This window comes from Carassius gibelio, chromosome B4 (genome assembly GCF_023724105.1).
Source record: "Carassius gibelio isolate Cgi1373 ecotype wild population from Czech Republic chromosome B4, carGib1.2-hapl.c, whole genome shotgun sequence".
Taxonomy (NCBI): domain Eukaryota; kingdom Metazoa; phylum Chordata; class Actinopteri; order Cypriniformes; family Cyprinidae; genus Carassius; species Carassius gibelio.
Window position 1 is genome coordinate 22975200 of NC_068399.1, and position 23719 is coordinate 22998918.

At 37.1% G+C, this 23719-nt stretch overlaps 2 protein-coding genes across 5 annotated transcripts in view; one reads left to right on the forward strand and one right to left on the reverse strand.

Moving 5' to 3' along the window:
- The first annotated feature begins 3594 nt into the window (after window positions 1–3594).
- Window positions 3595–23533, forward strand: LOC127956217 (uncharacterized). Of its 3 annotated transcripts, XR_008153514.1 has the most exons (6): window positions 3595–3809; window positions 19504–19623; window positions 20987–21940; window positions 22010–22239; window positions 22365–22473; window positions 23325–23533. XR_008153514.1 is itself a non-coding variant. In XM_052554008.1 (2 exons), the coding sequence occupies exon 2, from the start codon at window positions 7949–7951 to the stop codon at window positions 13172–13174; it is 5226 nt and encodes a 1741-aa protein (XP_052409968.1). In that variant the 5' UTR covers window positions 3595–3809; window positions 7889–7948; the 3' UTR covers window positions 13175–13674. The 3 variants fall into 3 exon arrangements, 1 of the variants encoding a protein (XP_052409968.1); XR_008153515.1 differs by lacking the exons at window positions 3595–3809; window positions 19504–19623 and adding an exon at window positions 13681–17412; XM_052554008.1 differs by lacking the exons at window positions 19504–19623; window positions 20987–21940; window positions 22010–22239; window positions 22365–22473; window positions 23325–23533 and adding an exon at window positions 7889–13674.
- Window positions 20723–23719, reverse strand: part of LOC127956218 (adiponectin receptor protein 2-like) — a 30283-nt gene continuing 27286 nt past the window's right edge. For both annotated transcript variants that reach the window (XM_052554010.1, XM_052554009.1), the window contains exons 5-8: window positions 23345–23531; window positions 22383–22570; window positions 22023–22216; window positions 20723–21922 (exon numbers count right to left, since the gene is read on the reverse strand). In XM_052554010.1, the coding sequence (XP_052409970.1) occupies window positions 21794–21922; window positions 22023–22216; window positions 22383–22570; window positions 23345–23531 (698 nt within the window). In that variant the 3' untranslated portion in view covers window positions 20723–21793. The remainder of the gene's footprint in view (window positions 21923–22022; window positions 22217–22382; window positions 22571–23344; window positions 23532–23719) is intronic.

Genomic DNA, 23719 nt, shown 5'->3' on the forward strand with positions numbered 1-23719 from the left:
ATGTATGCCATGATTAAAAACAAGCCAGAAGATTAATGAAATAACTGTGGCATGAATATTGGGGAAATTCCAAAAAGGAGCACCTGCAATGAGATCTATGGTAAAGAATTATATAAAAGTGTGAGTTGCAAGTGTGACTGTTAGATGGCATCTTGGCTGGATGAATAAACTCTTGAAAGGATCTGGATATTCTTGTCTTTAGAGATTTTTTTTGGAAAAGAGTGAAGACTTTCTACAGCAAAAACGGTGAGAGATGTATTGCATTCATGTCAAGACAACAAGAGCTGAGAGGAACTAAACTCTTGTTTCAAAATAAATCACAAGTGTACAAAGTGCCCAAGATAAAGCAGTAAATCATACATTAAACAGTGACAGCAGACATGTAGGGCATCGTTTCCAAGTGCATTACATTCTTTAGAATGGGGGATGTCGTGGCCTAATGGTTAGAGGGTTGGATTCCCAATCGGAGGGTTGTGGGTTTTAGTCTCGGGCCGGACGGAATTGTGGGTGGGGGTAGTGCACGAACAGCTCTCTCTCCACCTTCAATACCACGACTTAGGTGCCCTTGAGCAAGGCATCGAACCCCCAACTGCTCCCCGGGCGCCGCAGTATAAATGGCTGCCCACTGCTCCGGGTGTGTGCTCACAGTGTGTGTGTGTGTTCACTGCTCTGTGTGTGTGCATTTCGGATGGGTTAAATGCAGAGCACAAATTCTGAGTATGGGTCACCATATTTGGCTGAATGTCACTTCACTTCACTTCACTTCACTTCACTAGATCTTAAACTGAAAACCATATTCTACTTAATGCAGCGTGTTGCATTATAAAAACTATAGTGAGTCAAATACACCAAAATCACACAATAGATTTCAGTGCTGATCTTTTTAATAAATTGTGAATATAATCTAAAATATTAACACATTATGTGGACATGAAAATGTACTTAATAAAGCATTGTTTCATAATTAGATTATTATCATTACAGTAAACCAGCTGATTATGCATTATCAATGTGTAAATGTGTAATAGAAACAAAACTTCATTCAACACTGTCTTTGTTTCGTGAATTTGCTTCAAGGAGAATTTGAAACAAAGCTCTTGCTGTCTTATTCAAACTAAAACCATCTCAGTAGTTTCCTGTCACCCCCTGAGCAGCGTCATCATGGTTACCTAAAGTTTCATATTCATTTGCATGATACAGAACATATGACTCATGAGGCTGGGAGTTTAAGAAAGTGTTCGGAAAACTTCTTAAATGCAATTGTGCAGTTCACTGATGTGGGATCCTTTGTGATGCATTGCACTGTTGCAACAACAATAAGAACAGCATTGGTGTCCAACTTTATATAATGCAACCCTAGTGGTTAATGTTGTTGTCAGGGGTGATATCGTCACCTCAGGTGGTGTTTGGGCTGTGATGATGTCAATGCACACTAATTCTAGCTCTGCAGAGGATGTTGTGGGTTTCATATAGCTGTGCTTCAATGCCTTGCAGAACAATTTCCTTTTTTATCTTTTTGCAACAAAATTTAGTATTGGGAGTATTGGGGAGATTGCAAGATGAAACTGCAATGAGATCTTTGGTACTGTATAAAAGCTGCAAAAGTAATAGATGTTCTGAAGGCATCTCAGCTCTGTGTCTGGATCTCTGAATCTCTGACATATGGCATCTGGAAGTAACTTTGAGGTTTTTTTTTCCTCTTTAGAAAACATGTACTTTCTATCACAATGCATATTCAGATGTGTTAAGAGTACATAAAAACCCTACTTGAGTAAAAGTACAGTTCCTTACAGTGAAAATTACTCTGCTACATACTACAAGTCACTAATTCTAAAACAACTTGAGTTAAAGACACACAGTATCTGATTTAATATGATGGGAAGTCGTGGCCTAGTGGTTAGAGAATTTGACTCTTAACCCTAGGTTGTGGGTTTGAATCTCGGGCTGGCAATAGCACAACTGAGGTGCCCTTGAGCATGGCACCGAACCCCAATAAATGGCTGCCCACTGCTTTGTGTGCACTTTGGGTGGGTTAAATGCAGAGCATGAATTCTGAGTATGGGTCACCATAATTGGCTGTATGTCACATCAGTTTAACAATAGGCTACTTAAGTATTTTTCTTATACTGGCTAAAAAATACACTAGTCAAAGAGCCATTACAGTGGAAAACTGTGTTGTTGTGGAGAAGCCGGGGGAAAAGGCAGAAGCAATGATCTATGTGCAGGAATTTAATGAAAAGGAAAAAAAAATCAATAAGCTAGTAAACAAAGGGAACAAAGAACATAATGACTGACAAACTGAAAACCATTACATTCAACAACTCACAAGGAACTAAAGAAAAACTAGGACTATACACACAAGGGGCTAACAAGCTTAACGATATCACACCACACCAGGGGAGACTAATGAACAAATGGACTACAAACTGACTACAAACACCACGGGAGACAGGAAGTGACATGAAAGTCTAGGGCAAGGCACAGCTGGGCCTCATTGCCATTGTGGAAGATTTTTAGTAGTAAGGTTTTAATTAATCAAGTATATAATCAATGTGAATCTAGCCATTTTTGCTTTAAGTTATTATTCTATTAAAATCTAATAGAAAGTTGCCTACGCCCTGGAATGTACCAAACTGATAAGAAACACAGGGTCAGATATACATTGAGGGCCTGCGTAAATCAAGCAGAGGGCCTCTCCTCTAGGGATGTATGAAATGTGTAGACTAAAGATAAAGTTGTTGACTATGTGGAACCGCCCCATATAGTGTATATAAGGAAAAACGAGCTCTCGGCTTTGTTTTGCTTAAAATAAAGTATTTTCTTCTGAGAGAAAAAATCCCTGACTGAGTTCGATTCTTGGGAGAACGGGCAAAATACACCACACCATCTGCAGTCATGTCATTATCTCATATATAAAACATCTGTGATTCACAAATACTTGCTAAGGAACTCACATTCACGTAAAGTAGCCTTGTTGAAAAGTTTGGATGAGTAAGGGCATGCAAAATGCACAAGGAGCAGTACTTTCAGTGACTTGCAATAGGCAGTATCACGTCTTTCATAGCAGAAATAAACTGCTGCATGAAAAACTAGGTCAATGCAAAATGTAATGTGTCATTGCAACACTCATTTTGAAGTGTAGTAAAGAGTACAAATACTCATTCAATATGTAGTGAAGTAGAAAGTAAAAGTTGCTAATATCTTTGATACTAACAAGTATCCAAAAAGATAATCAAGTACAGTAACTACTCCAATACTTTACACCTCTATGTATATATTTTTTTATATTGCTTTTGTTTAATAATAAGGCTGATTATTACTGCCAAACGCAGAATCAAAACTAAATTTAGTAATATGTTCTGCATATCAATTATAGGTCGAGTAAACAATAAAATAAAAGTGTTAAGAGATTGTGAATGAATATTTGATCGCCGTCTCTGCAGGGTGAATGTTACAATGTTGAGAGCATATCACAATTTAAAACAAAAAGAAGCTTAATACCTTCAATGTGGGTATTTAAAAAAAATTTTTTTTGATGGGTAGTGGGCGGAGGATGTGTCTTAAGACAGCCCCTTCTTTTGTCATGCACTGGCATTTCACAGCATGAGCGTGCATCGCAGCTTCAGAAGATTGCGAAGCGGTTTGAGTTTCATCCGTGAGCCTTAAACTTTGATGGCATTACTGGATGCGCGTTTTGCAAGTTCAATGCGTTAAAACAAAGAGTCTCCAGGATTCTAACGCGGATTAAACATTTGTTTTGAACAGGAGAAGTTTGGACACGGAGTCGATGTGGAGATGCGTTGTAAATCGTGAGTAGCCCTACTGAGCTATATATATACGGAGTTAAGAATATTAAAACTTAGATGTGACTTAGTTAGCGCCTCTTTTTTTGTTTACCTACAGTTTCTGTCTTTTAAATAATTCGTAGTATGTGTTGTTTTTAGTGCGCTGCTCTGTTTTCTCGCTTCTTTGTTCATGCATTTTTACATTAAACACCCACTTCAGGTCACACCCTTTGCAAGTTGCAAAAAGACGCTTTAACCGGCTATATGTTTTATGTTAAGCGCATACTTAAAAAAAAAAAAAACAGTATGCTATTCTATAGTAAATAGTTGGTTCAAAGTAGTAGGTTATGTGTTTATTAGATGCAAACGGTCCAGGGGCGTTCAGAAAACAGTTCTCCTGATAGGGAGTGATTTGTGGGGGTCCAGAAAACCCAGTGGCGCCCCTGCAGACACCGTTATCCGTCGCATGGATGTATTTAAATGTAATTACTTATGTATTAAATGAGCTTAGAAATGACAATGTTGTAACGACGCCTTTTGTTTCGTATTTTTAATCTGTTAATTAGTACAAACGAAACATGATTCGCTCCGAATTGTTTAGGGGTTGAATGGGATATTTTTTAACAGAGACAAAGTAAAGAGCAGCACCTACAGTTTGTTGAAACCAACTCTACATCATGTAAGCGATGAAAAAATGTTCGCAGGTAAAGACAATACCGTGTTATTTTGGACAGGAGTAATGGCTGCTAAAATCCTGCTTCACCGTCACAGGAATAAACTCATCATTATAGCCCCCCCTAAAATATTGGTACTTCTTATTAATTAGTTTTTATAGGCTACTTTGGTGTTACTTGCTTGTAATTAAAAAATAAGTTCTTATTTTATTAATTCAAAATGAACCAATAAAGGTTAAAACGGGGTGGTTTTGCAATAATTACTTAAACGCAAATGAGACGAGGATGTTTGTATTCTCTGCCAATAACATTGAATTAAATGGGTTTCTTTTGTGCTTTCATTTCCACATGACACAAGTTCAGAGGTCTCATATTGCACTATATGAGCCAGAGCTCCTGTGAGCTATGAACAACAGCTGTCTGTGTTTGAGGGGGGTTTATTGCACCATCTGTGTGCAATTAATTAGCCTAGTTCTGATGTAAAGGGGCACAAAGTAACAACTTATATACTGTAATAAATAAATATATATATATATATATATATATATATATATATATATATATATATATATATATATATATATATATATATATATATTACTACTATTATATATACATTATGATTTTTTTTTAGCTGTTTTTGAGTCTAAGGCTGTCATTTATTTTAAAGGGACACTAAGTAGGAATTACTCCCATCTAGTGGTGAAATTGTATTTTGCATTCAAACTAATTTAGCTCTCCAGCGCCTCGCTTTTCAAATGCGTGTTGCATCTACGGTAGGCGATATGTACCAAAAAGCTTTGACGGGATGTCTTCTAATAGCACTTCGTCGAGTTTTCCTTCAGTTGAACAGGTGTGTTATTTCAAACAAACTGCAACATGACCATAAACAAACGAATGTTACAGTATGAATTACTGACTGTGGAAAACATGAAATATTGTAGTAGTTATGTCTTCTTTATTCGTTATATTTTCTGAATAATGTGCATTGTTAGATATAAAAAAAATATTGTAATATAGATTGTAACACTGACTTACCTGTCGAGAAGAAAACTGGCCACTTCAGCGTCTCTTTTGAAATCTTTATCCAGCATTAGCTCTTTCCACCTAGAAAAAGCTTCCCCGACATTAACTCTTGTTTTCTGTAATCTAGGGTCACGTTTCCTTTTACGTTCTATTTTTGACTGTTTTGGCGACGATGTTTTCTTCTCCTGTGGCGCGGCATATGTATGGTCCATAATAAGAATGCAATCCAGACTTTTAAACTTGCCGGTGCAGTTTCAAGCGCCTCTCACTGCTCTGCACCTGCGTTTCTGGCTCTGACCGAAAACGCGTTGGCTTAGTACTTTTTGTCCCTCTCTGCTATTATAGTTTTGCAAGATGGGCGAACTACATGGAAGCCTCCGTCGACCTACCCGTCCCATGTATATAAAGATAATAAATTCTTCATTTACGAGGATTAGTTTAAACATTGGCATAGGTATTTGTACACCATTGAGGGCATATTTATGAATAAAAATATTGATTTTAGATAATAAAATACCTAAAAAGTTACTTATTGTCCCTTTAAGTGACATTCAGTGACATTTTTTTAGTGAAATTTTTAAGATTGGCCAGGACATTAAAAAGCTAATTTCAATGTGATATGAAGTTCAAAGAGGAGTAGTGTGAACTTTTTAATTTTAATATTTCATTTAACAAAGATCTGCTGAGATTGCATACATTGGCTAAATATGTATGTTAAAAGTGAAATCTGTGATTTATTGTCACGCATTGAGAGATCCAGTCATATAAAGAAACGAATAACAAATAACAAATAAAAAATGCATTTGAGTAAAATGAGTCAAACTTATAGTAAATCAAAAATAACTATTGACAGTGGAGAGGTGATTGATTGCAATCACCATTTTTTTACCAATGAGATTAAATGCAAAGAAAAAAAAGTGAGTAAAAGAATATGTAGTATCTAGCCGAAAAAGCAATAGACAAAAGGACCCCTTGATACAGAGTAGAAAGTGTTGCACTCATGATAACTAAACACTGTTTAGACCCTTGTTCTAATCAGATAATATAAAGGTCATGCATCTTATGACTGGGTCAGTGTGACCTGTCAATACTGCAATTTATAGATTTTTGTGGATTTATATACATATATATATATATATATATATATATATATATATATATATATATATATATATATATATATATATATATATATATATATATATATATATATATATAAATAAATAACATAGAAGTATTAGTTAAACTAATAAAGAGGATTAGCTAAAAAAAACCATAGCATGAATACACCATAGTGTCATCATTATGCAAACATGATGACATCCTTATTCCTATGCTAATATCTCTGTTATTTTCTTGTTTATCACTGTGAAGCTGTTTTGACACAATCTGTATTGTATAAAGCACTTGGTGTAACCCAAATTTTGACTTCTGTCATGTGTACATTTTCTAAGAAGTTAAAAGTAAGGTCTCAGCTGAACTTTAGACTTAGAAGACTTCTATACTTATAAACCGCATGATTCGGAGGCGTTCATATTTCATCGCACGTCTGTTATTTGGAGTTATTTTAATCCCCCCTGTGGGTTCTTAATAAGAGAGAACAAGATGATTGGCCTTCTGAGGTAGGACAGTTGGACTTTGAACAAACAATCTGTTGACCTTCAGAAATAGGGAGCTGAAATTAGGCTGCAAGGGCTAGTATGTATTTTCGGAGAAAGATGACGAATGCTTTGATATCTGTTTGAGACGTGGCTGCAGAGACGTGGCATTGGTTTGATACGGATCTGCAGGACTATAAGAGGAGGCAATTCACCCCTCTTTGCTCAGCTCAGACTGAGTTCAGACTAGACCCTTCTAGCTGTACTTAGTCTTTTCTCACCTTTTTCTTCCCATATTCTGGGGCTCACTTGAACTCTTTGATCATCTTACAGGTTTTTATTCATATCAGATACATTGTCTTTATTGTTGTTATCTTGAAATGCAGGTATTTTATATGCTTGTTATATACTTTGTATTATTTTACTAATATTTTGAATTGCTTTTGCATATTGTAATCAAGGGTATTGCATTAATTTTAAATGAGTAAAATCCACTATATATGGATTGCTTTTAAAACTATATTAATTTTGGATTTGCATTTTCTATATTTGAAATTGATTTTAATACTTAATAATCTGTTTGCAAGAAATGAGTTGTTGTCATACTTCTTATTTTCTTTGAATAAATTTGCATACTAAAAAACACCACACCGTCTGACCAGGATTGAAGTCTCTTTTTTGCATCAGCACTATAGAGCACTATAGAAATAAATGTGACTTGATATGACATAAATGTTCTTTCTTAGATTTTTGAGTGTTATGTGACCTAATTTCTGTATTATTATTATTATTTTTATTTTTTTAGAAGTCTTATTGGATAACTCCGCAAAAGAGAAACGTCAGCAGACACTGAGGAGCCTTTACCATGCAGGGATACACATGGAGCTCAAATCAACGTCCTTCACAAAGGTACCAAGATCGGCCTCCACCACAATACCAAGAACGACTTCAACCCCAAATCCAAGATCGGCCTCCACCACAATACCAAGAATGCCTTCAACCTCAATACCAAGATCGGTCTCCACCTCAGTACCATGAAAGGTCTCAACCTCAGTGCCAAGAACAATTCCCACCTAATTACCGTGCTGTCAGAAAGGATCGATCCAGTGCATTTCAGGTACATCTCATCCCGCAACATCATAACACATTAGAGACAAGATATTCCAATGGACAACAAGAGGCTGCAAATCAGTGGAATGCTTGCTCAGGCAGTGCAAATTCTTCTACATTTCAACAAAACTCAAATGGATATGATTGGTTAAAACGGACAAACCAGATCCATTGCCAGCAACCATTTGCAGCTGCCCACACATGGCAGCAACACCCATCTGACAACCCCAGTGCATATAGATGTCATGGCCAAATGGTTCAATGGCATGATTTCTCCCCACAGAACCACAGAAACACAGGCTGTAAAGCTCCAATGTATTGGTCTCCACAGTCAGACGATGGCAGCTCTGTGGGTAACACCAGAGGTTGGAGTTCCCACATTTCCAACAAAGGAAGCTCTTGTTCCATGAACAATCAGCAACAATCTCAAGCTCCTAGAAAGGCTGCTCATCATCATCATCAACAACAACAACAAGAGTTCTCTAGACAATATTCAGGCAAAAAACGAAGATGCAACCAACAATACTCTTCTCAGACCTTCCAAAAAAATCCTAACAATCAAGCTCAGAGCAGAACTGAGACATATCGTACCTCATGCAACTCTACAACACCACCTTCTGGAGCACAGAGCAATGTTTCATTGCCTTCCAATAATTTAAACCAAAGACCTGTTGATCAGAACTGGCCAGAACTTAGGTCAAATGCAGGTCCAGGTGTATCAGCGACCCAGCCTCAGAATAATCATAATGCTGGACATCAGTCTCAGGGCACAAACAATGGGACATGCAACACTTATCAGACCTCTCAAATGACACAGAGCAGAAAAGTCCAGCTTCAGCCCCACTCTGAAACTCATTTTAACTTGTCATCTTATGCTGACTCTTGTTTGTATAGATTACTGTGTTCAGATGATAATGAACTAACAGATGAAAGAGCTGCACATCAGAACACTCATCCAGAAAATTCAGAGGTTTGTGCAACCAAAAGAACTGACAATCACTCAAAGGGACCAAGAGCACAGTGTACAGTTGAACCGCCCAGCAAAAGAATGAAGTATGCTAAGATTCAGCGAGACTGTTGGAACAAAGAAACAACAGTGTCCAAAGACAAAAGTGATTTTAGGGTGCAATCTGCTCAAACTGGTACCCATCTGACAAGTAGCGATGAGAACAGATGTAAAGGAACGAGGCTACACAACATACAGTACAGTACGGACCCAGCAGACTGTCTTGAAGTGGTGTTTGCACTTCAGAAAGCTGCTCAGCAAACCCACAAGGCCATAGCCATTGTTTCACCCATTTCCCAGCAGATCCAAAACACTGAACCGACCGCTGATACCAGCCCCCAAAAAGCTGAAAGTCCACAGTTAAAGATTGATTGCGTTTGGTCACTTTTTGAAGAGTCTAACGAACAAAAAACTGTAAATGACAAGCTATCGGAATCCTCTTTACAAATGGCTCAACAGGACAACAAAAACCTTGAAAATACGGCTGAAAGCAACATCGCAAACCCTGATGCATGCTCCGCTAACCCGGATGAATATCAAAATGATTTGCAGCAAAGTGACTGTGATTCAAGTGATCCTTTATATGACTTGTCCAGTGTGCCAGTGATTGACCACACACTGGAGAAACTAATGGACTTAGCAAAGTCTTTTGAGACGACAGAGTTATCGGCGGGATATCCTGAGTATTCTGAGAGCGTTTTAGAAAGGGTCGTAAAACTCTACTGGAATGGGAAAGCTTCCAATATTTTGGAGCCTTTAAAATCATTTGGCAAGGTACTGCACTTATCCATGAAATATGCAAAGGATTACGGGTCTGTGGTATTCAAAAGCATTGAAACCGAAGACCTGAAGAAGCTAGCTCATTGCGACATTCTCAAAAATGAGATGCATTCATCGTCAGAGGAGTTCAGGTCTTCTTGGTTAAATGTTGATGGACAGCCAGCTGATATTGAAAAGGTGCTTTCAGAGCCACCGTTGGATGATGCAACTGTGTTCAAGGCATCATCACAGACTCTTTCAGATACCACTGTTGTTGCTTCACTCAGTTTAGGTGTGAATTCCCTCACAGACATGCCTAAGGTTTCATCCGAGGAGAAAAGTGTGAATCCACACACGAGCAGTCCAACAGATCTTTTCATACAAAAGCCAGGAAATGACAGTGAGGAAGTGACTGCGGAAAACAATCGGCATTCATATGTAATGCTCAGAAAAGAAAGTGAGAAAGAGACATCCAAGAAGCAAGAGGACATCAATCAAAACCACAATTTTAATACAGAACTCTCAGACTTTTCACCTTTAGTTGAAAGGTCTACAGAGAAACTTGCAGACCTCGGCAGTGCAAAAGATTGTTTGCAAATGCAAACACATGATAATGTATCAGATTCACGGTCTCTGAGCCCTGGAGACCATGTTTCAGATGGTGTAAAAATCTCTGAGGTGTCTTTCTATACTGAGACTCTTTGTACCTCTATAGATACATGGCAGGTGGAAGATGTTTACAATTATGGAAATCCAGGTAAACAAGAAGCTCTGAATAACTCCTCTGAATGTATTTCCGATGAAGAAAATCCAGTCAGTAAAGAAGTTCTGAATAACTCCTCAGAAGATATTTCTGATTATGAAAATCCAGTCAATAAAGAAACTCTGAATAACTCCTCAGAAGATATTTCTGATTATGTAAATCCAGTCAATAAAGAAACTCTGAATAACTCCTCAGAAGATATTTCTGATTCTGAAAATCCAGTCAGTAAAGAAGTTCTGAATAACTCCTTGGAAGATATTTGTGGTGCTGAAAATCCGGTCAGTAAAGAAGCTCTGAATAACTCCTCAGAAGATATTTCTGATGCTGAAAATCCAGGCAATAAGGAGGCTCTTAATAACTCATCAGAAACCTGGCAGGGAGAAGATATTTCCGATGAGGACAATTCTGGAAATAAGTTGGTTTTAATTAATTCTTCAAACATCTGGCAGGCGGGAGACATCTCTGATAATGAGAATCCAGGCAATATGGACATTCCTAGCAACTCCTCAAACATATGTGCAGTGGAAGATGTTTCTGCTGATGAAAATTCAAGTGATGATTCCTTGTTTATGGGAATCACAGTGCTATCATCAGAAGATGCTAAAACATTTTTCCAACAGATCGAAATGGAACCTGAATGTAAGACCACACGCTGTGGTACAGAAAATGCCAAATCAAGTTCCACTAATGTGACAAAGACAGACAGTGATGCTGATCTTTTTGGCCTAGAGTGTTGGGAACAGGCGCCACTGTTTCAGCTAGAAGAGGAGCTATATGAAGCCAATCTTACAGGCTCTGCTGCTAAACCCCAAAAATTGGGTCAAAATTATAGTCTGCCATGTCTTAAATTGGAAATCAATATGCCAAATTTGGCTTCAACAAAGGAATGTATTTTGTATGAAGGACTGAAAGAACAAAAAAGCAATTGTCTGGAAAAATCAAAACTGGAAGAAAATTGTAGTCCACCATCTCTTATAACAGAAGTCAAAGAGTCAACTGTTGCATCAAATGATGAATGCACTGCATATGAAGGACTGGCAGGACAAAAGACTGCCTTTTTGGGCCAATTAGAACAGGGACACAATTGTAGTCTGCCTTCTGTTGAACCTAAAGACCAGAAGCCAAATGTTGCTCTTCCGGAGACATGCATTGCAGAAGAAGGACTATCCGGACAAAAAAGCGACTTTATTGTAAATTCAGAACTGGTAGAATGCCGTAGTCGACCATCTCTTAAACTAGAAATCAAGGAGCCAACTATTGCTTCAGCGAAAGAATGCATTGCACAGCAAGGACAAAAAAGTGACAGTATGATGCAATCAGAACAGAGACAAAATTGTAATCCACCATCTATTAAACTGCAAGTCAATAAGTCAAATTTTGTTTTACCACAGACATGCATTACAGATGAAGAACAGATCATAAAAAGTGACTATATGGGAGAATCAGAACTGGGACAAAATGGTAAGCCACAATGTCTTACATTAGAAGTCAAGGAGCCAAGAGTTGCTGCAGTAGAAGACTGCAGTGCAGATAAAGGACTGACAGGACCAAAAAGTGACTGTATGGTAAAATCAGTGACTAAGACAGTGTCTGAAATTCAGGGCTCAGTTGAGAGTGAGCTAACAAAGATTCAACCAAATAAGCAGAAAAATGAAAAAACAAAGATAAACGGAGTACCCAAGCCCCAATATTCAAAGAAAACTGCATTTTCCAAGCATAGGCTAAAATCTGGTAGCATTAGTGCTGATTCTGAAGATTCTGTGCTTTTCACTCCAGATATTGTGGTTAAAATGAACTGGCCACAAAAGAAAACACTCCCCGGTGTATCTGCAAAAAAACGCTGTAGTGGTGAGAGTCAGAACTGCAGTGAAGTGAAAAAATTCAAAGAACACGGACTAGAAAGCCAAGATAATCCTGACAGAACCTCAACGAACCACAGAGATAACCTACAGAAAGTGACAGAGAAAGTGTCTAGCCAATCAAATGACGACCCATCCCAGGAATCAGAAACCCTCCCGGAGCTGCATGGTATTCTGTCAGTGAATAAAATAACAATTACAGAGCCAAAGAAAGTGAGATTTGACTTATATGGTTCCAAAACAGAAAAACAGTACTATGCCCCAGAACGGCGTTTTTCAGCTCCTGCTACATTAACGGTCACCTATTGCAAAGAGTATAATGATACGCTTTCTGCTAAACAAAAAGTTCTCAACCAGTGGAGTAGCACCTTTATACCTAAAACAACAAAGACTTGTTGTCCCAGGTCACCGCAGAAGGGCTCCCCTCAGAAGAAAAAACCACAGAAACCTCAGGACCTGTTAAAGTCAAATATGAGTGCATTAAAAAACCATTTGACTCACAGAGCCAAACTATCATCTAGTAGTGACAGAGAGCAAGGTCACTTTAGAAAACAAACTTTTCATCAAAAGATTAGGAAAACACTAAGCAGCTAAGCTGTCGAAGTATCTTAATTACTGCTTTTCTTATGTTTACTTAAATATGTTTACACATAATAGCTGTAATTTACACACAATAGGTATAATGTGTGATTACAGATTATTATTTTGTTTATTTTTATTGTTGAGAGCTAAATAATGTAAATTTATTTTTCTAGCATTTTTTGTAATATGCTATGTCTCTGACTGCAGTCATTTTGCAATGTTACTTTGTATGTATAGTTTTAATTATTGTTTTTTCTCCATTTGAAGTACTTCTGAATGTTGTTGCATTATTAATATTATTTTTTTTAACTTTTTTTACAATTTGAAGTACTTCTGAATGTTATTGCATTATTCTTTTTTACTTTTTACTATTTGAAGTATTTCTGAATGTTGTCACATAATGTGAAACGTGTATAAATATTGTATTTAAAAATACATGACTGGAAGGTTTCCTGGAAAGGCCGTTGTGTCACTTCATACTTTTTGTAAAAAAAAAAGTTTTTTTTTGTGTTTGTGTTTCTTCAAAGGCATTCTCAATAAAGATTTATATGAAAATGCACACACACTTCTCATGCATGAAGTTTCTTAGTCATGTGGTGTGCCATTTTTAATCAATGGTAGGGATAGACCAATCACATTCTAGATGATTTAGGATTAGGATTAAATCGTTTGATTGAGAGTGAGAAGGTGAAATGTCTGCGAAGGATTCTACTTTCTTCTTTTCAATGAAAAATTATGGTTCAAAGAAATCATAATATTATACGACCTTACAAGACATGGGGCCTGTACTGTGATGGTGGCAGAACAGACTCAGGGTTACAGGATTAATTTTGAGTTGATAAAACCAAACCTATCCAATCCAGCTTTGTTGGTACCATGAAGCTGATCATCAACTTTCTCTGTCTACTCAGACCTGATCCTGTGTTAATGGAGCATGTGCATGAAAGTGAAAGTGTTACATCAGTAATGAACAGCCAATTACATGCATTGAAACTCTGATTCACTTTTAGTGAGAGAGTAGGTGCAATTAACTACCAAAAATTAAAAGATTGCAATGATAAAATGATCATTCCATGAAAGAGGGAAACTTAAAGAAAACATCTTGCCATATAAGTTAGTTTATAGAGTTATAATATTTATAGGTAAAAAACTCTTAAAAATCTAAACTCATTTCTAGCGTTTAAAGCTATTGATTCTAAAGCATATTTATATTCCATATTATCTGTTTAAAATAACATCTTAATAACTACTATTAAACTAAGATAGATTGTGTAATAGATTAGGGGTACAACAATTAATAAATCATATTGTAATGAAGAGACAGAGAGGTTCGGATCCATGTGCAGAACTTTTAATGAGAATGGTCAGACAGGCAATGATCAGCAACGGTGTCAGGTATATAGGGATAACCAGAATCGAAAACAGAAACAAGCAGATGTCAGGGGCAGGCAGCAGAGAATCAGAGTCGGTATAAACAATCCAAAGGTAAGGTACCGAGAGATCAAACACAAGGAAAACGCTCGGAAATGACAGACACAGCAAATCAAGACGTCGCAGAGAGTGAGTGAGCTGCTTATATGTGTGTGTAAATGAGGTGCAGGTGAGGCAAGGAAATTGGCTGATGAATGAGGTGCAGGTGTGGCAGGCTGATTGTGATGCAGTGACTTATGGGTAATGTAGTTTGGGTGTGGTGCAACAGTATGAGAGGTGCTAGTGTCCAAGTGACATCTGGTGGTTGATGGGTGGGATGGTCCTGAGTGGAGTGCCTTCTACTGAAGTTCATGGGCACTCCATGTAATGATCGTGACACATATCAAATAATTATAAAAAAATAATCACCTTTAAAAATAATTATAATCATAAAAATAATCACCTTTAAAGACAATTGTATCTTTAAAAATGTTTTATTGTGTAGCGTTTTTTATTTATTTATTTTTTAATTTGGAGTAAAATTGAGTGAACAATGATGTGTCACTTTGCTTAAAGCTGATTGGTCAAATTTCAGTTTGAGATCTCTAAACCAGAACATAATCTGCCCCAGAGCAGGTGAGCTGTGGAGCGTAAGTCACTACGGTGATGAACACCACTAAAAGCCAAGCCACCTTCATGGTACCTAAAACACAGGATAGGTGCAAACTGGCTGGCCAGCTAAACCAGCTTCATGACTGTCCAGTTCACAGGCGTTTCTAATTTGTCTCATACATGTTTAGACCTCATTCATACTTTGTAGAGAAAGCACAACTTATCCTGGACCTGTTTTATTCCTTCCTGGTGTTTTTTTTTTTTACTTGAAGCATAGCAGGTAACAGACATTTACACTTTAACATTTATATAATATTTAGGGGCTATATCATCCAGCACTATAAGTAAATGATAATAATGAGGTGATAAAGTGGCTGGTACAGAGTCAGTTTCTTCCTTATTCATTATAGTACAATTAATCACTTCTTACTGCATAATTATGCACTGACCCCAAATGCCGTTTTTATGTAGGCTACTTATTTTAACACCTTGGATTTGCTTTCAGTAAACCTTAATTCAGTACTGACCAGAGAAATATTTTCATGTCTGTTAAAAATTAGTCCCGTCTGAAAATACCATTCTTCAACGTTATTGTCTCATATAATAGTATATGTAGGTGGTGGTGTATGTGTACCTATTTCATCCAATAGGAAAATGCATTAAATATGTGCATTAAAAAAGACTGGACTGTTAACAATTAATCAAGCATAAAGTAAAATTAGCCTAATAATAAAACCTAAATGTAATTTAAATGAAACACTTTATTTTAAGGTGTCCTTGTTACACATGTTACTTGTACTTACTATTATAATAACAATAAATGATGCATATATACATGCATTTAAGACAAATCCTAATCCTAACCATTGTTGGACTCTGTTCCGTGTTTTGTGTTTGTTTTTCTCTCCGTGACCCAGTTTCTGTCTTCCGGTCAATGATTTAATTCCAGGTGTTTCCATGTTGTGTCATTGAGCCCGGATGTGTCTACTCTGTAATCCCATTTGTCTGTATTTAAAGTCTTCCTGTTTTAAGATCGTTGTCGGACAATTTTTTACCATTTAGTTTACTTATTATCTCTGTCATTCATATGAAGCCTTTAGTATACCAGCAGAGACAATTTAAAAGGACTTTGGTACCAGACAGATGAGCAGTAGGTGCACTTTGTGTTTTAGTAAACCAACCTTAACATGAGGTTAAATAACTACTTGGCGTGTGAACCACTTATTAACTCTGAATAAAGTGTTTCACAAAAAGAATATTCAGTCTAAAAGAGCTTTATTGGCCAATATGCTAACACAAAAGTTTTGTTTTCACATTTAATAAAATATTTATTAATGGCGTTGATTATGATTCATTTTACTTGAATCTATCTTCTTTTGTTCAGATTCGTTCAGTCATAAATGAGCCATGGTTGAGTTGTAAATACAGAACACTCTTGTCTTGAGTACCCAGAAAAGCACAAAATTAATGAAACAAATTTGACTCCTCATCATTACACCACAGGATGGCGTACAGTGAATGTCTTTTTGAGAGTTGAATCGTTGAATGAACTTGAACATCAAAAGTAGAATGACAGAAACCTCATGAACTGAACAAGCTTGAACCAACTGTTTTCATTCAAATATTGTTCGTGCACGTGAAAATGTCGGTTTGTTTACATATGCGTAGCACCAGAGAATGTCTAATATGGTGAGAAGTTTCACTCTCACTACAGTGGCTTCTGCACTGGTTGCAGTTCCACTCTGATTCCATATGAGGGCGCTCACAGGACGAGTGCAGAATGAATGAAGGTCAATGGCCTGTTCAAAAATCCCTCAAAATCCACTTTTCTCAGGATATAATTTTTTGTATAGTAATTTGAATGTTGTATTCGAAAGGAGAATGCAAAGAAATTACACACTGCTTGGGTTTAAATTCACTTATTTGCTTTAAAAACTCTTTTAAAATGTCAATGACGTCATACACTTCGTACGACCAGAGATACTGCTTTACGGCAATCCTCAGTCAATTTGGTGCTTTCAGTGAATGTCTATGGTGTTTTCCAGAGCCGTTGAAAAATTAATTATACATACAATTTGTATGTAGCAATCGATTAAGGGAAGAGTCCCCCTCCCAACAACACATATCGTTATGATCTGTGGTAGCCTCCGCAACCTGCCCGATTTTGGACATTAGCCAACTTGGCATTCGACAAACTTTCCCTCCCACGTGAATCACCGTAAATTCAGGTAGGCTTTGACAATTATCCCAGTCCACATGGGTTACCTTTTTTCGTCCTTGGGAAATAAGAAATAGGACAACCCTTGCCCACTATTAGAACAATATATCATTGCACACCTGAGAGGCATTTTTTTCCTTTTTCAATTTTTATTGATATTTAGCACCATTGAGCGTGACATTTGTTTGTGTTTTTTTAAGGTGGCCATATGTATGCGGTATTTCTTAAGACAAGAATAACACAACATGTACTCAAACTCAATTTATTTTCCGTGTAAATTTCACAGTACATACATAACAATAGGCAGATAAAAGTGGCAGCAACCAAAAAAAAAAAAAAAAAAAAAAGTTGATGCGTTGAAAAGAAAAACTTCCGAAAATGTCTGCCTTAACATTCTGATCCCGCTGATTCTGATTCGGATGCCATCAAGCGGTATCTCTGGTCGTAATCAATCGTTCACTGACCAATCAGCGTTAATTAGTAAAATGCTAGCGTGTTATGGGCAACAACAATTCAACCTGTAAGAAATCGAAAGGACATAAGTACTCGTTCATTCAACTTTCGACCTATAAACCTTGTTGAACTTGCAAATCCTACAATCAGATCTGAGATTTCTAAACGTCAATCGGGTGAAAGGGACAAATTTAGCCGTCTAGCCCCATAGACTCCCATTCATTTTGCACTCATTGCGATCGCCCCCAGTGGTTCAAAACTGAAAATACAGTCCTGAAAGGTTGAAAACTAAGTGTTCGAAAACTCAAAATCTTAAAAAAAAAAGTTTTGCAAGATCGAAAAATATGATTTGCAAGCTTGCAAAATGTAAAAATAAAAATATCTCTGCAAACATTGTTGTTTTTGAGATTTCCTTCTTCAGAACTGAATTTTTTTTTTTTTACAATGTTTCGCAAAGAATTTTTCAGAGTTTCAAATTTGTCACTGTTCTCCCACTGTATTAGATTGTTTTCCAGGTTTGAAACCTTGTAAATGGTGATCTGAAAACTGGTGTGCGAATGTGTGAAAAAAGTTTTGAAACTCTGAAAACAGAGCTTTGCATGCTTGCAAAGTGGTAAAAAAAAATTTAATCTCTTCAAACATAATTTTCAGAAGTGCAACACTCTTTTTAATGGTGTTGTGCAATCATTTTTTCAGAGTTTCGAAATTTGTCACTGTTCTCCCAGTGTATAGTTTGTTTTCAAGATTTGTAACCTTGTAAATAGTGATCTGAAAACTGGTGTGCGAATAGGTGAAAAAAAGTTTTGAAACTCTGAAAACTGAGGTTTGAAAGGGCGAAACTTATTACATTACATTTGCACTCCTATGCAAATAATTACTTATTAATGAATAATAAAAATAAAATATTAATGAATCCCCGATAATCCCGGGTTGTTATGGTCACGCAGGTTTGTTTACGCGTTAAACTCGTGGCCACGAGAAAAACATGTCGTTCCCTCAACATAAGAAGTCGTGGCCAAGAGAAATGGATGTTGTTCCCTCAACATAGCATCTCGAGGCCACTACATAAGGATGTCATTACCTCGACAAAATAATTTTGTGGCCACGACATAATATGACGTTCCCACGAGTTAATATGACGTTCCCACAAATTAATATCTCGTGGCCACGACATATCATCATGTTCCCACGACAAAACTAAGTAAACCGAACAAGTCACTTTACGGGCACCGTAGCATTTCATTCTAAGGCCCCGTCCACACGGAGACGCGTTTCTGTGAATACGCACAAATTTTTTATCGGATAGGCATTTCGTCCACACGCATCCGGCGTTTTCATCAGGTGAAACCGCTATTTTTTGAAACCGGGTCCCAGAGTGGATAAATTTGAAAACGCCGTCTTTGCGTTTTCGTCTGGACGGCTAATCTGTATATTTTCTGAAACGATGACGTTATCAGCCCATGTCTCCACCCTAGTCAGACACCTCTACGTCACGTAACAGCAACAAAAACATGAACAAACACTGAACAATTGTCTTTTTATTAACTAACATTAACACTGATTAATAAATGTATTGTTCCATGTTCGTCTGTGTACCACACGCAAGGTTTATGAGCATACTAGTCCAAGTCTTCTTCTCTGTTTTTAGTGTATCTCTGTGGCAGAATTACAGCGCCACACACTGGTCTGGCATGTATACTACATCATTATGCGGTTTCGTGTGGACGCGGATATTTCTTGAGACGAGGAAAAAAAAGATCGGATTGGGGTAAGCTCCATCTCCGTGTGGACGGGGCCTAAATGTCTTTTAAGATGTGCACCCGTTTCGTAAATACCGACTTTGGCTGGTAAGGAGATGGGTTGTTGTGGGAGATTAAACAAAATTCAAGGGAGGTAAAGTGAAAGTCAGAGAAAGTGATTCTCATTCACTTTGTTCCTAGCAGGCAAAGTTTGTATTTGGCAGATGTATTCTTACGCAAAGCAACTTTTACAGTGTCTGCTTATTGAGTGTGAACCAGCTGAAAGCCACCATGCTTAGCTTGGTATTTGTCATTTACTTATACTCTTCAGTTTGGAGTTTATCACTAGAGGGTCTGTGCTTTGCTTTAGGACAGTATTAACCCTTTAAATCCCATGACTGAAATCTAATAACTGATATGTTCTTGATTTTCAAATGCCATTTTAAGTTTCCGAGAAAGACAACTATAAACCATTTAATAGGATGACCAAATATTATAAACACTGCTTTTAGTATGTATTTAAGATGTAGAATAGCTAGAAAGTTATAATTCATGTTCATTCCCAGTGTAATTATGTGGAGTCAGGAATAATGTGATTAAGAGATGTTACATTGGAATGTCCGAATTAAATGTCATTCTTTATTATTAATTACAGAGCTTATATGAAAACTATGTAAAACGAATAACTTTAGCTATATAACGAATAACTAGCTTTATAAAAGTTATTTATTTGTTAGATACCATGCACTCATTTTATAGGTTTTGTAAAAAGTGATGTAAGTACAGCGTATCCACTTGTGTTTAGTTAGGCTACTTGAGTCATGACCGTCCAACTTGTTAGTATGACCTTTATTATCAGTTTTTTCAGCAAATGTCATGTGACTAATTACACTAGCAACAGGAAATTGTTAAAGTGACTGTACTGATTGGCAATTCTGAAGTTCAGCTACTATCATGAACTGTAATGTGAAAGGTAGAAGACTTCTACACACTTTTGAGAGTCCTAGAGAAACTAGTAAAATATATATTATAATTGTGAAAATAAATTTTGCAACCGATTTAAAACTTTAACTTGGTGTGCAGAAATGAACCAGTTGCAAGTAAAGAAAAACAAACCACAACGGTAAAGAAAGTTAAAGTGTTTTTTCTTTATTTTAAAATTAAAATAAATATCAATGCATGTAAAAATCTCTGATAGAACAAACATTGCTCATGTGGAAATGTGGAATATTACAGCTTGTTGTAATGTTTCCATGAAAACTTTAATAAATTATATTGCATACAGATGGTGAACACAGAACATTACACAACGAATACATCCTTGCACTGCTCGAGTATGATTCTGTGTTCTCGCTTTCGTTGATTCTTTTTTTTTTTCTTTTCTTAAATCAGGTAGAAGTCAACATTCACAAAGATGAATAAAACAAGAACAGAAAGAGAAATAAACAGAGGATGGAAAACCTGTCTTCTGTGTGGAAGGAAGCAGCACTGACAGCGATCTGAAGGCCTGCGGAGTATGTGAGTGCTAAATCCTAGCGGCTCTATCGTGTGCAGGGCGTCCCACCGGCCTACAGGTGCATTTGTAGATCTTAACAGCTGTGCTTAAGATAACAGAACACCGAGGCATCTGGTTGGCCGCTTCTGACTCGAGACCACACAGGTATCGGTCCCACGTTTTCTGTTACCTCCATTAAACCATATAATCATAATGATGTATTTTATTTTTTTAAACATTTTTTTTTTTCTTTATTTTCGTATAAATCTATATAACCCAAAATTTAGAAATCTTATTTACATGAAAAAAAAAAGTTTAAAATTGCTAACTGCCAACCCCAAGAAACGGTCACACATTTTGATTTTTTTTTTTTTTTTTTTTTGTGTTTAACTCTTTTTCTTGTACAAAGCAATAGACCATCAAACAGCAATAGACCAAGCCAAAAAAACTCTTCTTTATCAATGTATGATCTAGGAAACACACAAACTGCCACCCTCAACCTATGTCCACCTTATCCCGTGATGCATTTTATTTAAGGGGGCAAAACAGAGAACAAACCAAAAACGGAAAAAGAAAAATAATAAAGGTGGGTATCTTTGTCGTTGAGTGCTGTCCTCTTAGGTTTACCCCTCATGGGCAGGAGGAACACTTGTTGGAGGCTCAGGTAAGAGGGACGTTGTCTCCCTCTAGTGGTGACACAGGGCTCAGGCTCCTCCCTCCTCTGCACAGCCTCCTCCGGCTGTGTAACGAAACTCCTGCAGGTTGGACACACCGTGGAAGTGCACAAAAGCACCTGCTACCACCAGGATATGGAACAGCTGATGAGAGTGGAACTGCAAAATAATGACAAGGTACGGATTAGACTTGAAATGTATTGAGAGGCTAGCGTGGATTGTGAACTCTCGGTGTATGAATTCCAGGACATCGACTCACCCAGATGTCACATTTGCCAGGGAAGAATCTCTCTGGGATGCGTGCAGCGTACAGGCAGGCTCCGGTGATGTACAGGACAGCCATGAGGAACAGCCAGCCCATCTGACCCATGGTGGTGGCCCTCAGGAAGCCCTCAGTGATCATAAAGTGCAGCGTGGGGACGACGCCACTGAGGCCCAGACCCACAAACACACCTGAGACACAGAAGACAGGACAGGTACTCATTTAAGTATTTATATTGCACTACTAGTCATTTCTAGACTTGTTAAGCACCAAGCACAAGCAGAGGTTTATGACCAATAACTTGCACGTGGAAAAAGGTCGAACATTTGTCCTGAACAGAGTGAGACGGTGTCTTACCTGCCCTGACTCCACGGTACTGTGGTGTGGCGAAGAAATCACACTGTGAGACTGTGATGGCAGCGACCCCCAGGATACACACCACTATCAGGTATATGAAACAGGGCTGAGGGGAGCAGTAGAAAGAGTAATACAGCCAAGGTACAAAACTGCCCATGATCAGAAACGCAATGCCCGAGTAGTCTAACCTGTGATAGAAAGGAATGAGAGAAAAATCTACATTAAATAAGAGAATGATTTTTTTTTTTTTTTCATTTTTAATGTACCCCAATTTTTCTTTTTCATTTAAATGAAAAAGTATACATTTCAATAAAATTCTTAATTCTTTTTTTTATTAATTCAAATTTAATAAACGTTTTTTTTATATAATAAATTAAAATTAAACGAAATTCCACAGAATTAATCTTACTTAATTTTTACATATAGATTAGTTTTAAAGTAAAAAAATAAATAAATGAACATTATATTATATATTAATAAAATACACATTAACAGATGTTCTGGACTTAAAAAAAGAACTATATCTACTTAGTAACATTACATATGCCATAAATTGATCCTAGTGCATCAATTAATATTAAAGTACTGAATCTTATAATAAAGTGTCACCCACAGTTTAAAGATGTCCTAATAGTTGGGAATACGATCCACCTTATTTTGCAACGTGGACATATGCTATTTTCTGTGAATGTGCGAGACTTCAGATTCATTAGCCACAATACATAAATAACTAGAAGAATAACAAAGTTCAGTAAACGTTAAAACTATTTGCGCTGTAAATCGGTGCGTTTATAATTATAATTATACATTAAAATAATATAAGTAATACCGGTTAGCAATATCAAACCGACTAAGGTCTTTAATACAGTTAAAAATAACTGGAAGCCTTGCATATTGAAGTTACAAATGGCCTTTTTAATAAAAATAAAAATGTATATGCAGTGAGTGTTGCAGATGCTTACTTTGAGAAGACACGGGACACCCCCTCTGAGTGGCAGTAGACTGTGTGAAAGAGCCAGGAGAAGGACAGGCAGAGGATGGCTCCCAGGAAGAATGCACCGATGACAATCTTCTCCTGGAACGGGGCCACAAACGACATATTGGGCCTGAACATGTACACGATGCCCAGACAGAGAAAGAACAGGCAGCCTGTAGACACAAGGGAAATGCTGGTTACATGTATGCGTGTGTTAAGAGTTAAATCTCAAAACTCCTATAAACGCTAATAGTCATTCAGTCAGTTGTACATAGGGCCTTGCTCTCTATAGGTCAAGGCAATAAATCAATAAATGTACAAAGTGTAAAATCGAAATCAAACTGAACTCAAGGAAGCTTAG